This window comes from Rhineura floridana, chromosome 20, assembly GCF_030035675.1.
Source record: "Rhineura floridana isolate rRhiFlo1 chromosome 20, rRhiFlo1.hap2, whole genome shotgun sequence".
In the NCBI taxonomy this organism is placed as follows: domain Eukaryota; kingdom Metazoa; phylum Chordata; class Lepidosauria; order Squamata; family Rhineuridae; genus Rhineura; species Rhineura floridana.
Window position 1 is genome coordinate 10,413,931 of NC_084499.1, and position 16,513 is coordinate 10,430,443.

The window sequence follows — 16,513 nt, forward strand, 5'->3', positions numbered from 1 at the left end:
TTTTGTCTTTAGGAAAATGTCTGGGAAATGCATTGATAAGTGTGGGTTGAATTAATGATTAACAGGAAGGTCTATAAACACTCCTCAAATCACAACAGGACAAATGATTGTCATACAACCCCCCCTGCAAACAAATCAGAATGAATGATAAATAAAGACAGGACATAGCTTAACCTCTGCATAAGCTTTATACAAGCAAATCAGGATAGATTTTTAGTAAACAGGAAGAGCCCTAACTCTTTAATTTCAGTCATGGTCTTGTGTATTGGAATTGGTGCCTCTGTGTAAACAGGAGTGGTGGTGGTGGTGGTGATGATTGAAAGGCAACTTCCAGTTTAGTTGCTGTTTCTCCTGCAAGCTGGAATTAAGCCCTGTAGGGGGCTGAGGCCCTACGTTTGTCAGATGAGTGGATTATCAAGCTTGTAAATCAGCAAACAGGATTAGCGAAGCCAAACACCTTGATTGAGATGTGTCTCTGGCAGAAGCTATGGTAACAGCTGCAGTTTGTTTGCTTGTTTGTTGTTTTCTTAGAGATAGAGGGGGCAGGTAGGTAAGTGTGTGTGTTTGGGTCATTATTTTCCATTGCTTCACCCCCCCCACTGCATTCCACCCCCCATGTAGTGACTCCCCACAGTGTTAAGAAAGCTCAAGTGTTGCTGTTCTTAAGGGGTTCTCCCCTTCCTTTCACAGTCAATACATGCATTTCTAATTCCTTATTTTGTATAATGCCTTGGGAATATCGGAAGCTTCCTTATACTGAGTCAGAGCATCGGTCCATTTAGCTCTCAGTATGGACTACACTGACTGGCAGCAGTTCTCCGCGGTTTCAGGGCAGGGTCTCTCCCAGCCCTACCTGCCTATGACTGGGGTTGAACCTGGGACCTTCTGCAGGCAAGACAGATGCCCTGCCTCTGAGCTGCTGCCCTTCCCTAAGAGAAAAACCATGTTTCTAAAAAGTGGAATAAAAATAATGTGGTAATCATAACCATCATTATCATAAAAAACAAATACCTAGCACCAAGTGGATTTATTGTAATTTCCCATCAAATTCTTTCTAAAGGGCCAGCATGGTGTAGTGATTAGAATGTTGGACTGGGACGGAAAAGAACCGAGTGCAAATCCCTGCTCAGCCAGGGACTGGGGTCGCCATCTCTCAGCTTGTTCTACCTCTCTCAAGATGTAAACTAGTCCTCTGACCAGTTCTTTCTTTCTTTCTTTCTTTCTTTCTTTCTTTCTTTCTTTCTTTCTTTCTTTCTTTCTTTCTTTCTTTCTTTCTTTCTTTCTTTCTTTCTTTCTTTGCAGTGAGCCAGGATACTGATCTCATTTCCAGCTTGTGCAACCACACTTTGGTCTACCCCATCCCCATGTTTTAAAACCCTGTGCAGGTTCTAGGTAATCAGAAAATGCAATATCCCTGTCACTGACTTTCTGAAGATGTGTGGCCTGGGTAATTTAACCTGTCAGCACCATCCATCATGGAGACGCAGCCGGCATCTGAACCAAAACAGAGGGGCGAAGGGGGGCAGGCAGCTGTGCTATGGGCTGGAGTCATGCAGAAGCACCCCCTTCCTCCTCTGGTGTGTGTGTGTGTGTGTGATGACCTCCTTAGCCAGTGAGCGCTTTTAATTGACTAATTAACTGCTTAAGAGAGGAATGAAAACAACGTTGGTGGGTTTTGAGTCTCTTGAGCAGAGGCTCCTCGGTTTCCCTTGACTAAATCATGGATATAAAACTCGCATTCTTGGGGAGAATCATTGCCTGCAAGGAGAGATGTACATAAACCAAAAAAAGTGCTGTGGCCCCTTAGAGACAGAACTGGGTTATTGAAACATTTAGTTTATTGGGCTTTACTAACTGGTTTATTGTGGTGACAGTTCTTGAAGGGGCTGCCCTACTACTCAAGGTGTTGCTCCTGAAGATGCATAGGACTCTGTTTTTCAGAATAAATGGCAAAAGGAGGCTGTGCATTTATAGCAGAGAACTCAAAATAACTCACCCTACAAGTAGCCTTCTCCAAGCGTTGGTCCTTAAGTAGCCAAAGCAACATCATCTTAACACAAGAAGGAGCTATTTGTGGGGATATGTAAATTTGTATAAATGAGCAGAGATTGTCAGGGGTCTGAGATGTGTGTGTGCCAGTGTGTGAGTTTACCTAAGTGGCAGACTTTTACCCTGCATTAGGATCACTGAGACTTAAGACTTAGTAAAAATAAGAAAAGCTACTTTATTTAGAGAAATACATAGTAGATTGGAAAGGCATACCTAGTTCTAACTAAGTTGGAGGCACAATGCCCAAGCTTGGGAGTTGCCCTCATGGCTCAGGAGGGAGAGAGCAGAGACAAAGGTGTCTCCTCTCTCTTGGACAGTCGGAGAAGAGAAGAACGAGAAGAGAAGAAATAAAGGGTGGAAGGAGGAGGGGCAGATAAGCTTCCCTCAGCATATCAGTCTGTGATGGAAGGAAGTCAGTCAGAGCATCACAGGTCAAAGTAGTCAAGACTAGCCAGCTGGAGGACCCGAACTCTACCTCCCTTCTGGAACATAAACAAAAGAACAAAACAGGAGTTGCTCTTGCCCCACTTCCAACAGGAAAGCCTTAATTTTGCAGAAGTAAAAAGAAAAAAAGCTCCCACTGAACAACTTTAGGAAAGCCCCTCCCCTGAGGCTGCCCATAGCTCAATGAAGACTGGTGTATGACATCAGCTTGGATTAGTTGGGGCAATATAAATACCAGAGCCTGACCTCTGGCCCTTGCCTACTTAGCACACTGGTATTGTCTGAGTGCTGCACTGTAAGTCCACCACTCAAGCAAGGGACAGTTGGGGGCCTACACTGGGAAATATCCATCCTGATAATGGACTGGGGTATAACAGTCCACTGTCTCAGCCTGTCTGGCAGGCTTTTTTTTATTTAAATGTCTCTGTGTGTGTGTGTGTCCCTGTCCTTCCTAGATGCTCTCCATACTCCAATATGAAAGAGTCCTTGGGGGGCTGGGGTTCGGGAGAATAAAGTGCAGATATATTGCAGGGGAACAGTTGAATATGGAAGCAACGTGAGCCCAAGGAATAGGGTCAGCCTGCTTCATCTACCACAGCAAGACAGCTGTAGAAAGGGGAATATATGAAAGCAGGAATGGATGTTGCTGTAAGACCCCAGTGAGACAGGCGGGTGCCATTTGAGCTCCGCTTCAGGAAGCAAAATGTCTGGACCAGCACAACAAGGAGGCTGGACGTAGTCCAAACTCTCCCCCCAAAGGGCTTTTATAGATATCCTCTGAACGGGGGCACTTTCCAAAGTATTGCAAAGCCTGGCAAGGTTTCAGACCTGCCGGGAAAGAGCGCAGAGCGTGTGACTGAGTCTGTGCCAGTGGCAGGTTCTGTTGCAGAGGCCGCAGCACATTTTCCTTTGAAATATTTGTCTCTGGTTCTTGGCTTAAATGGTTTGCTAGCATCTGATCCTGAAGCATTTCCTATACTTCAGAAACATTCCCAGAAGTTGGGTGGGAGGTGAAGGGACGTTCTTTTCTCTCACTGTGCAAGCATCCTTGGGAATGCTTAAAAATGGCTTTAATTATTACACTTTTTAACTGGCTTGCTTTACTGTATGTTTTGATTATGGAAGTTTTTAATGGAATTGTTTTCTGGTGTATTTTAATTATGTTTGGATTTTATCACTTGATACTTGTAAACCGCTTAGAAGCCTTTTTGGCATGTAAATTAATAAACTACCACAACATGAGAATTCTCCTTAGGCGCTGAATAAATCTTTCCTAGCCCCTTGCTATCTTCCTTAGGGCTTCAAGACTTGAATAGTACTGGATAATTCATTAGTGCACTTAGTTCCCTTAAGATGCATGCTTGGTAGCAGTTGAGGCTCCAGATTTTGGGAGCCCTGCAACACCCCCCACTCCCAGGCATGGTGCTGACTCTCGACCCCCTACCCCTCCACCCACCCCCCCCCAAAAAAAGCAGGGCACAATCCACCACATATCACATTTGGGGTTAACTTAAATTGTTGGGCGTTTCCCATAGATGAGAGCTGAAAGTCCCTCTCCCTCTCATTCTGCTGAGTGCAGCCAGGAACTCCTGCCTCTCAAAGCCTGGTGGCACCACTGTAAACTATAATGGAGAAGAAGTTAAAATGCATACCCTCAAGCATTTAATAGATGAGAATAGGGACTATTGTATCCTTACAGCACTCTTGTCCTGACAGCAAGGAATTGAAGCCTGAGGGCCCCCAGTCTCATTACACATTTTCCTCCTTTATGCTGCATTAATTTATTCTGAAATAGCTGGTCCTAGACGATGATAGTTTAAAACAGGCTTCATTAGTGGCAATGTATGGTATCATAGGCTGTACACTCTGTGGTGTGTTAATTGTCCTCATGAAGGGTCAAAATGCCTCCAGTGCCATCTGGAGATTAATGTCTGGAGAAGGAGGGGGCAGTGGCTGAGAACTGAAGAAAGTTAACACCCACACACCCCACACCCACAGAGAGAGAGAGCCTTGGAGGAAGGGCAGGGTAAAAGTGTAATGATAAAGTCTGGTACCTACATGAGCCTCCCCCCCCCTTTAAAGACATCCCTGACTCTTCCCCCAAATCAAAGTTAGGGTGTAATTGCTAGGTATCATTAAAGAAGGACTGTCACTAGTCAGTTAAATGCAGGAAAACAATGGCTTCAGAACAAAGCATAAATGCTGGTGCTTTGCAAAAAAGCTATCTGAATGCAGAAATGGAGGATTCCAGGTGAGGGGTGGGGAAACAAGAAAGAAAAGGAATAAGCCCTGCTTATTACATTCTGACCCTCAGGGCCTGGGGCTTGCAGCAAGCCAGAAGCAGAGCACCATATTGTATGAAGAAGCTTGCTGCATGCAGGGCTTTGTGTTAATCAGATTGTGCTCAAGCCATAATTCTCAGCGAAATCATAATTCTATTAATATCTGCCGTGTGGCTCTGACAGTTGTCCCAGTGCAAAAGCTTAGGGGGTGGACAGGAGGTAAAGGAGTTGCCAGCAAATCACACCCCAGACGTTGCTGGATCTTAGCCGGAGGGCTCGATTAGCAGCCACCCAGAATAATAATTTATTCCTCTTTGAGAAGAATCTTACAGAAGTGGTTGTTGTTGTAGTTAGGGGACTTTTATTTTTGCTGTCCCCTTGTTCCCTGCATATTTCTTTATTATTTATTTGTTTATCTAATTCATATCTCGCCCTTCCTCCCAGTAGGAGCCCAGGGCAGGAAACAAAAACACTAAAATCACTCTAAAACATCAAAACAGACTTTAAAATATATTAAAATATATTTAAAAACATCTTTTTTTTAAAAAAAGATGTAAAAACATCTTAAAAAGCAATTGTAACAGAGACACAGGCTGGGATAAGGTCTCTATTCAAAAGGCTTGTTGAAAGAGGAAGATCTTCAGTGGGCGTTGAAAAGATAACAGAGATGGCAACTTCTAATATTTAAGGGGAGGGAATTCCAAAGTGTAGGTACCACAACTCTACAGGTCCGCTTCCTATGGTGTGCAGAATGGACCTCCTGATAAGATGGTATCTGTAGGTGGCCCTCAACTGCAGAGCGTAGTGATCGACTGGGTATATAAGGGTGCCAAGACCAGAAACTTGAACTTAGCCTGGTAGCTAATGCAATTCTTTCAGCAATGGGGTGATATATTGGTGGCAGTTGCATCACCACATTTTGCACCAGCTGCAGCTTTCAGACCAAGCTCAAGGGCAGCACCACATAGAGCACATTACAGTAATCCAGTCTGGAGGTTACCAGTGCACAGACAACAGTGGTCAGGCTATCCCCGTTAGAAACGGCCACAGCTGTCTCACCAGCCAAAGCTGGTAAAAGACACTCCTAGCCACTGAGGTCACCTGGGCCTCTAGCAACAAAGATGGATCCAGGAGCACGCCCAGTTTATGAACCTGCTCTTTCAGAGGGAGTACGAACTCATCCAAAGCAGGCAACTGACCAATTATCCAAATTTGGGAACCACTAACCCACAGTGCCTCTATCTTGCTAGGATTGAGAGTCGGTTTATTGGCCCTCATCCAGCCCACCAGCTAGTCCAGGCACCAGTCCAGGGCTTGCACGGCCTCTCCTGATTAAGATGTTACAGATAAATAGAGCTGGGTATCATCAGCGTACTGCTGACACCTTGCTCCATATCTCCTGATGACTGCTCCCAAGGGCTTCATATAGATGTTAATCAGCATTGGGAACAAGATAATACCCTACGGCAACCCAAAACACAACCGCTGGGGGATGAAAGACAATCACCCAATGTTACTGTCTGAAAACGACCCTGGAGATAGGATCAGAACCTCTGTAATACTGTGGCTCCAATAGGCATCTCACCAAGTTGGCCCAGAAGGATACCATGGTCAATGGTATCAAAAGCTGCTGAGAGATCAAACAAGAATAACAGGGTTGCAGTCCCCCTGTCCTTCTCCTGATAAAGGTCAACCATCCATCTTTACTTTAGAATCTCTGTTTTGTAGATGACAGAGAAGGACAGGAAATATGGCTTTGTGGTTAAAGAGTTTTATTGTGTTAACTTCCTATTGGTAAAGAGTAGGAGTAAGATCCTCCGTGGCACAGAGTGGTAAGCGGTGGTAACGCAGCTGAAGCTCTGCTCACGGCCGGAGTTCGATTCCAACAGAAGGAGGAAGTCGAATCTCAGTAAAAGGGGTCGAGGTCCACTCATCCATCCATCCGTGGTCGGTAAAATGAGTAGCCGGCATACGCTGGGGGGTAAAGAAAGGCCGGGGACGGAACTGGTAATCCCATCCCATATATACATTCTGCCTTGTAAATGTCGCAAGACGTCACCCTAAGAGTCGGAAACGACTCGCACTAGAAGTGCGGGGACACCTTTACCTTTTAGGAGCAAAATGAGGTAAAGACCAAAAAATACAGACTTGCAAGACCAGTCAAATAAAGCCAACAACAATAATAAAAATAATGCATACTGTTGAATATAATCCTGGAATTTACCATTCCAAAATAATGCATTTTAAAAAATAATAATTTTAAAATAAACTCATTAGGTTGTAGCCAATTAAGTTCTACTCAGTGTACTACTGTGTTCTACGCAGAATAGACCCATTGAAATTAATGGATCTAAGTTAGTCTTGCCCATTCACTGAGTAAGACTGGAATTGGACACAACCCATTTTGTGTGGCAATGCCTTCCTAGGCTGATGAATAATATGCCGACCTTGACATGACAACAATATTTTAGATTCTACAAAATCAGTTGCATAGTATCTCTTGGCAACCCCTGGTTTAATATTTAGATATCCATAATCGCTTATTGGTGACAGAGTGAAGTACTTTCTTGCCTAGGAGACCCCAGTCTCAAGATTTCAACTAATGGTTTGCTCTCCAACAGCTGAAGTTTTAAAAAGGGTGTGTATGGCATTCTTCAGTGTGCTTCACATTTTTAAAAAAATACCTTTTCATCCTCATACTAAATTTGTATGGTGTGTTAGACTGCAAACATGATTCGGCTGACATTTCCCAATGAGCTTCACGGCTGCCTATTATTTGATCAGTCAAATAGTCCATGAGGCCAGGAATCATACTGTGTAGATGGCAGCATATGTTGCAGAACCATACACAGTCATCAGTCATGAAAATTGCTGCATAGGCCTGCCTATGGCATCCTCTTGCTTAATAACACAAGAAGAGCCCTGCTGGATCAGGCCAGTGGCCCATTGAGTCCAATGTCCTGTTCTCACAGTGGCGAACCAGATGCCCCAATGGGAAGCCCACAAGCAGGACTTGAGTGCAGCAGCACGCTCCCCCTTTTGATTCCTAGCAGCTGGTATTCAGAAGCACACTGCCTCCAACAGTGGAAGGAGAGCAAAGCCATCAGAGTTAGTAGCATTGATGTATGGAAGTATAGACTGCCTTCAAGTCGATTCCGACTTATGACAACCCTATGAATAGGGTTTTCATGGTAAGCAGCATTCAGAGGGGGTTTACCATTGCCTCCCTCTGAGACTGAGAGGCAGCGACTGGCCCAAGGTCACCCAGTGAGCGTCATGGCTGTATGAGGATTCGAACCCTGGTCTCCCAGGTCGTAGTCCAACACCTTAACCACTACACCACACTGGCTCTCAGTAACATTGATAGCCTTCATGAATCTCTCAAATCCTTTTTTTAAAGCCATACAAGTTAGTGGCCAATTTGCTGAAAATTCCATAGTTTCCATAGTGGAAAATAATGTTTTTTTTGAGGGGGGGGTCTGCTCTGAACCTTCTAACATTCAGCTTTGTTGGACGTCCTTGAGTTCTAGTATTATGAGGGAGGGAGAAAAAACTTTTCTTTATCCGTGTTCTCCTTATCATGCATCATTTTATACACGTCTATAGCATGCTTGCTGCGAGAAACAAAGGGTTCCTCCCCCTTTGTTTCCTGGCTGTGTCAGAGGCTGAGATCGCCTGCCTGAATGCCTTTCCTTGGAATGTGGGAGACCAGCCTTGGGTTTCCCAAGGACAAGAAGGTGGTTGCTAATCTCAAATGATCTGGCTCTATAATGGATCCTTGCTTTAACAAATAAGAACAGGGGCGAGTCTCCTTATTTTTAGCGCCTATATCAATAAAAAAGGTGTGAGTCAAAAAGTTCAAGAGTAGGTAAGGCTGGATTAACGTCAGTAGTCAATATAAATATGATTCATTTCCCTTATCTTCGTACCATTCATAATATTAAAGAAGGCAGGCAGATAGTGGCTGTGTCTCCAAAATTAGAAACACTTCGTTATATCTGCCTTTTCCTTCCCCCGTTGTGGGCTCCTAACCCTGTTTATCATCTCATTCAGGAACTGAGTCTGCAGGCAAGGTAGTTGAGCAGATGCTTCTCCAAACACAGGCTCCAAGATAATACCACCGTAAGGATAGTCTCTCCAAACATGTCGTTGATAATTTGAGGACTGTTGACCCTTTCTTTAACTGGTTCCACAATGGTTTTCCTCTGGCTCTCGTTGGAGACTTTGGTTCTCTGCTCAATGATTAAATATGTGGTGGGCAAGCACGTGGGCCATCGGTAAGATCTGGGACATGCCACAGCAGAACTTCTCTAAATCTTCTGTGAATGATTGGGCTTCTCCAACCTAGTGCCCTGCAGAGGCTTTGGAGAACACACTCCATCAGCTTTGGTGGCTGATGGGAGATACAGTCCAAATCATTTGCAGGGCACCAGACTGAGAAAACTGCTTTGTGCTACAGGCAAATGAGTCAACAATGTGTGTAAAATATGTACCTTTCCTGAAGAGTGCCATAAGCATTATGATGAGACTGTCCTGGCAAAGTTAGGTGACCGTTTCAACCTCAGGAGGAACATGGATTATGAGAGAGGACCTGCTTCTGTGTAACAGCTCAGCAGCCTGGAGAAACAGCTGAGTCATTTGGACCTTGTATGAACAAACTAAATATTGCAGTGTTAATTTGGTTATTTTTACAATAACATTTAACAAATTGTGTTTGTAATTAGCAGAAGCATCAGACTTGTTGATATTTAAACTGACATTTTTGCTCTATTACAGTCAGTGCTTCTTTTTTTAAAAAAAATATTGGCTGTGTTTTGACAGTATCTGACTGCTTCATTGACCAAATCTATTTTTTACCAGTCAGATGCTCAACCTGACCAAATCTAAGCATACTCTTTTTGTATCCTATAGTGATTGTTTGGAACCTTACATTGCCCCTCCCAACAACCCGACATTGTCAGTCAGTGATTCTTAATTCCTGTCAGGCTAAACATTTATATTGCCTCTTGATAGGACCAAATCTCTCTTGAAGAGGCTAGTCCTCATTACTTGGAAGTAAAAATGTCTTTTGCATCTCAAGCTTCTTTCAGTTTAGTTCTCTGCCTCCTTCATTTGAAGTGATTAAGATTTCCACGGGGCAGAGGGGCAGCACTTCCATTTGCAGTTCTTTTGCCAAGAAGTGTGGAGACTGCACTTCTGTGTAGAATAATAAAGGATTTTTAGAACAGGAAAATACTTTAATGGTGTTCCAAAGGGCCACTGTCAGCCCCTCAAGGCCACTTTCCTTTTAACCTTCCATGAGAGCAGGCGGTGTATGCCAAATATTCTCATAAGACTTTTCTTGTTTCTTTTCTTTAGCTTCCCTTCTCTTTACATTTTCAAAATCATTGGGGACAGGAATCTTAGGATTTCCAAAGGTGGAAGGATCTGGTGGGTAAAAATGTGTTTTTTCTTGACAGTTGCTTGCCATGGACATTAGTACTAATTCTCTGATTTCTTGCTTTGTAGGTGGGATTGGGTTTGGCCGTGCCAAAGGCAACTCTGGCTCTGAAGCAGACGATGAAACTCAGTTGACCTTCTATACCGAGCAATACAGGAGCAGGCGACGTAGCAAAGGTGAGGACATATGACAGAATGCCCATGTCCGTGGTCAGTGAAAGATGCAGCAACCTTGCCAAAGCTATGCATGTCTGACTGGATAGCAGGCTGCCTGGGAATCCCACACATGCCGCCTTGAATTCCGCCACATGGGGAAAAATAGGGCAGGATATGAATGTAGTAAATAGGAAACAGCTCCATTAAATTGTTTGATCAAACCTAAAGCCTTTACCGTCGTGGATTGAACACATGACGGTGTATCCAGTGCTAGTCCTACTCAGAGTAGAACCATTGAAAATAATGGATATGACAGAGCAACCTACCTGTCCCTTGTCCCTTGTGAGCCTTCCTACATTTCTCCTTGAAATCACTGATGTTGGAGGTGGAAATGGGAAGCATGGGGCAGCTTCAAAGACATGTGCTGGGAGGAGAAGTAGCTTCCATTGAAGCCGCTTCCCCCTCCTTGAGCAAAGAATGCTCCTATCACCTGTTAGCTAATGGATGGCAGGAGTGTGTCTTGCTCCAGTGAAAGAACAAACAGGAGTCCACTTTAAGCTTCCATTTGCTCCTTTGAAACCCTGCCCTTACCTGTCCCAAACCTGACATTATGTATGACATCAGGTGTAGGGCGGGCAGGGAGGCATGATTTCCCCAAAAATCTGCATCTGTATACGAGTCTACGTCATTTGTCCCATGGGCCGGAGGTCCTCCACCCCCGACCTACTTGGATACAACCCCGTCTGTTCCCCAGGAGTCAGACTTGCCTTTCTCTTTCTCACCAGCCTCTTCCTGCAGTAGAATGAAGTGGTGCATTGTGTCCTGCGCTGGTAGAATGGACTGTACCGCTTTAGACCACAGCTAAGGGATACCATTTATGATTGCTCCCCTGTATGAAAGCAAAGCAAAAGCAGAACAAGCAAAGCAAAAGTACTTCTTCATGTAGCACATAGTTAAGCTGTGGAACTCCCTCCCAGAGGAGGCAGTGATGACCACCAACTTGGAGGGCATTAAAAGAGGATTGGATAAATTCAAAGGCTACTAGGAATGATGGCTGCGCATTGCCTCCCAGTTGGAGGCAGTATGCTTCTGAGTGTCACTCACTGGAAATCGTAGGAGGGGAGAGTGCTTATGTGCTCTGGTCCTGCCTGTGGGTTTCCCACAGGTATCTGGTTGACCACTTTGAGAGCAGATGCTGGACTAGATGGGCCATTGGCCTTATGCGCTTACGTTCTAATTTGTTGTAAATGGGAAAAAATAACTAGTGCAGCTAGGCAAGGAGTTGGCTTTTTTTCTCCTGATACTACTATTACTATTATTTACCTTGCAGGGAGTTTTTTTTTTAACATGTTTTATTTTACCCCAAGGAAGCATTTCTCACCTAAAAGTGTTACAGTCCACTCTCTAACACCCATGGACTCTACCATGTCATTTTGCTGCATGTATAGAGCAGGCTGAAGGCAATAGCAGAGCAATGACAGGTGAGCAGTGAAATCACCTAATTGTCATCTTGTAGCTTTGATCGAGTGAGAGGAGTTCTTTTAAAATCATTGTTTCATAGTTCTCTCCCCTCCCCGGTCTTGTTTCTGAGGTTCCAGCCTGCATAGTGTGTGCATTTGTATTCATTTATTTTGGTTTATGGTGTGGCAATAGGAGATTTTTGAAAAACGAGTGTGAGGAATTATTGAAGTTTAAACGGGGAGATTCAAGTTCAGGAATGAATTTCTGTTTTGTATGACAGTTTCTGTGCTCTGCATTCAGTTTCCTTACTTAAGCATAGCAAGACCCAGGATCAGAAAGTTGCCTGACCTATCCTGAGAAAACACAGTGGTGTTTATTTCATTGATTAGATGTTGGCACAAATGCAGGGGGAGATGTTCATTTCGAGGTGAAGCTGCCTTCACACCTAGGCCATGCATTGGGACAAGCACAGGTGTGGCTTTCTATTTTGGAAACAGGGATGGGCTGATAGTGCACAATCTTTCATTATGTAAAGAGGAGAGGACAATAATAGACAGAAAGGGATGGTCTATGTTGCATACATTTTTTAATGAGCTAAGTTTAAGCACGGTTCTAGACTGTGTTTCTTTGAAAATACTTGTGAGATGGGTTAGCTGAGGCAGAAACTTTGAAGACTGGCTAAAATAATCCAGGTTTCTCTTAATTGGGAAGAGTTACATAGAGTATTATTTTGTATTGCAGCTATGCTAGAAAACAGTAGGAATCCCTGTGTGGCTTAATACACTGTTTAGCATCATAATTATAATTCAATTTGTCTAGGTCTTTGCATCTATGAAATACATCACACATTCAACACAGGAGCAATATGGCTTACTCCAGAACAACCCAGTTTCACAACTGAGGTGTGAGCCCAGTGCAGGAGATCTTCAAACAAAATCTACCATGTTTAAAATGTAGCCACACCAGAGTGGGATAGGCCCAACTTTAACTCTGTATTTTAACTCCCCCCCCCCAGCTGCTCTTTGTCCTGTAGAGCAGGGGTGGGGAACCTTAGGGCCAGAGGATGAATGCAGCCCACCAGACTTCTCTATTTGGCCTTCGGGACTTTCCTCAGTCTGCATCCCTAACTTTGCACCCTCCTCGACTGCTTTTGTCTGGCTGGAATGGCTGTTTTTGTCTGGCTTGAACTCTGATCATGCCTCTTGTTTGCGTGCCTAGATGGAGGATTGTGGTGGTGGTGGGGTGAGTGTGTGCAGAAACTAACCTACTGTGCTCTGGCACCATCATCCGCTGGTAAGTGTCCCTTCGAAGGTTCCCTGGAAAGGGATGCAGCCCCCACTATGGCTGCCGAGGACCCCTTCTCCCAGCTCTACAGTCCTGATCCAAATCCCCAACAATGCCTTTTTGTGTTTGCTGCGTTTTTCAATGCAGAGTGTTGCATTTGCTTTGCACTTGCTTAGTTCGTGAGATCTGAACATAGGTTTCTCTATGATAAATTTCAAGTGCAACATTTTGTGTGCTGGAGCAGAATATGGTTTGTCCTATACTTTCCAATATGGGGCTTGCCAAATGAACATTCCTTGTGTGGACTTGCATATCTGTACTTAGCCTGAGGGAAGGTAAATTACAGAATTCCTTGCCACAAGGAAGTTGCTGTAGCAAAGAATTTAGCAGTTTCCAAAGGGGGATTAGAAATGAATAGAAAATTAATAATTGTTAGCTGATTATGCCAAATTCTGTCTCCATCTGCCACCATTTTGTTACTCCCTGCTATTTTGTGACTGGTGGGCCTCAGTAATTTTCAGCCCCCTCAAGCGGGCCTTGGGGGTAGAAAATCTTGTGCTCTCCTGCTTTACTTAGTTTGCTCCAAGAGGTGGTTTCTTAAGAGTTGGTTGTTCTTGTTTGTTTCACTTTTTGTCATTGGAATCACTTGTTTTTGTGTTAGATAATATATGGTATCTAAAGTGACAAACATCACTTTCCCCTTCCCTGCAAAGTCTTGCTAGGAGCCTGCAAGCTTATTTATCTGAGAGCCTTGTTCACCTTAACACACTTTTAAAAACTCCAGGAGGTTTCCTTACTTTATTCAGTCAATTTCACAGTGCTGTGCAAAGTGAAAAATTGCTAAGCATTAATCAAAAGTTTTGACTACTCTTAACGTTTGAACTGCACAATCTTGGATAAATTAGCATATCTAAGTCTTAATATCCTGGACCAAAAAAGGGGAAAAAAAGGAAAATCATATAATGCTATTTCTGTGCATAGTGGCATTTTGGGGAAGAAGTGAGGGGAAGGGGTGTGTGCTGTAATAATTATGAAGATTGAAACAAGCTGGACCTACAAGAACATATAGTGGTCTGTCCTCACTCCCTCTTTGCAGGATATTATAAGCTGCAAATGGCCCAAACAGCACAACCCCTTCCCACTTTTCCATTTATCATCTCCAGCTGACCATCAGCATTCCACACCTGCTAGAGACCATTTGCTATGAAAGAAGTGCTCCTGTTCAGTGTTCCAGCCATTCATTCCCTTCCAATCATGGTATTTTACTCTTCCATATTCCTTTTTTTTTTGTTCCTTTCCTTTTCTAGTATAGTTACTGGAAATTGTCAGTCTTCCTTGGGCTGTTCCTTGAAGGCGTTTTCCCCCACCCCCACCCCCACCCCCACCCCCACCCTGTGCCACAAACCATGGAGTTATATTGATCGTGCTGATCCTTCACTTTTGTTTCTTAGTGCCCCTCTCTTTGGCCACAATCCTGTTGGCACTCACCACTCGAGTTCCCTGTTAGATGTGAGGTGGTTGTAGTGATGATTGCAATCAAGACTCAATTAATGTGACATGCTTTATGCAGGGCTGCCCTTGTATCTGGTCTGGAAGCTGCAGCTAGCACAGAAAACAGCAGACAGGAAGCTCTCAAGAGCAGATGACTAGTAATGCAGGCACACCCCGCTTAAAGTAGCGTCACTTAAAGTAGCCTCGCTATAAAGCACATGCTCCATACTCCACCATACCCCGCTTAAAGTACGTGCGCTTTGCAATAACGGACACTTCATTGCCATGACGCCGCTGCCATCTAGTGGTGATTGCATGCAGTACAAGTGAAGACAATTGCTTCACTTTAAGTACATTTTCACTTAAAGTACACTCTCCGGTCCCATTGTGTACATTAAAGTGGGGTATGCCTGTATATTGCTCCTCTGCTGAGAGAGCTGCACTGGATAGCAACTTGCTGCCAGGGCAGGATCAAGGTTCTAACACACAGAGCCCTAAACAACTTGGGTCCAGAGTAACTTAAGGACTGCCTGATTCCTTATGCTCTGCCTCAATTGCTGAGATCTTCAGATGGGGCTCTTTTGGTGGTCCCACATGCCCTTCATGTTTGCCTGGCCTTGACCAAGGACCGAGCCGTTAGAGTGACAGGCCATGCCCTGTGGAGCTCCTTGTCAATCAAAGTCTGGCAGGACCCATCCCAGCTTGTTTTTAGATGTCTTTTGTATTATTCAGAGAAGGCTTTCAAACCTTTCAAACACCTTTTACTGATATGCTTGACATATTAAAAATTGCTTTTACTCGGTTTTTAAGATTGTATACCACCTTGTGATATTTTATATGAAAGTGTGGTTTATAAATATTTAAATAAAATGAATAAGTGAATTATGATAGCGACCTTGAATAGCAATAGAGTTCAAATTATTTGCAGGGCCAGCTGCCTTCCCTCTCTATTTTCTGTTTCTTTTGGGATATATTTTAGCCCGTTTTTCTGTATGTCCCAATGAGTCTCTTGCTGTAAACCATCTTTCAAAATGGCCTGTTAGCAAAAAAGGGCTATTCCACTTTTCTTCTGCTATCTTAGCCATTTTTTATTATGAACGCAACAAATCTCTTTTATTCCTATGTGCAAGGAAGAACACCGACTTAAGAGAGAAATTGAAGCGCTTTTTTTAATCATCATAATTAGAGCTGCAGCTGGGAACTATAATTGGACAGGCTCATAATTTCTATTAGGAAAGGCTGCGTCACCGAAGACGGCTAATTGTTAATGATGATGCTTGGCTGTTTTTTTATTTATTTATTGTGGGCCTTGTGTCATGGTTATTTGGAGTGTCATGGCTGTTAAGGGCAGTGCAAAAGAGTCTTCAGGCCAGATCAACTGTCGCAGGACAGGGGACAGTTGCTGAAGGTGCTGCGGTGCTTACTAGAGCAGCGGATCTGGAAGTCATTTTTTAACTCTGCTCATCTTGTTCTATGCTGTATTGTCTGATAAACAGTCTTTCCGCATCTGAAGCCAGTAGTGTAGTGGCAAATCCAGAAGTGCAGGGTCCCTTCATGATAGTCACACCATGCCCCCTCATAGCCATGGTTACTTTCCCACTTTCCCTCGTCTCCCTTGTTCTCTGTGTCACCTCCAAGTCCACACTGCGCTACTACAGACATCCCCAGGAGCCAATCAGTATGAAAGTGGCAGCTATGTTTTAGCTGTTGAGAATAGTCTTCTTAGTGGCAGACTGAGCTCCTTTCACTCTGATTGGCTCCAATCTGCACAAAAAGACAAGGACTTTTCTCAGTAGCTAACATGCTGCCTTTCATACTGATTGGCTCATAAATAAGGGCCTGCCTGAGATCCTGCCCCCCAAATAGTAAGGGGACTAAAAAACCCCACGACGCTGGACAACTACACC

At 44.0% G+C, this 16,513-nt stretch overlaps 1 protein-coding gene across 5 annotated transcripts in view; it reads left to right on the forward strand.

The window, feature by feature from the left end:
• ASTN2 (astrotactin 2) overlaps positions 1 to 16,513 on the forward strand; it is a 773,365-nt gene that overhangs the window by 309,772 nt on the left and 447,080 nt on the right. For all 5 annotated transcript variants that reach the window (XM_061604310.1, XM_061604311.1, XM_061604312.1 and 2 more), the window contains exon 5: positions 10,284 to 10,391. In XM_061604310.1, the coding sequence (XP_061460294.1) occupies positions 10,284 to 10,391 (108 nt within the window). The remainder of the gene's footprint in view (positions 1 to 10,283; positions 10,392 to 16,513) is intronic.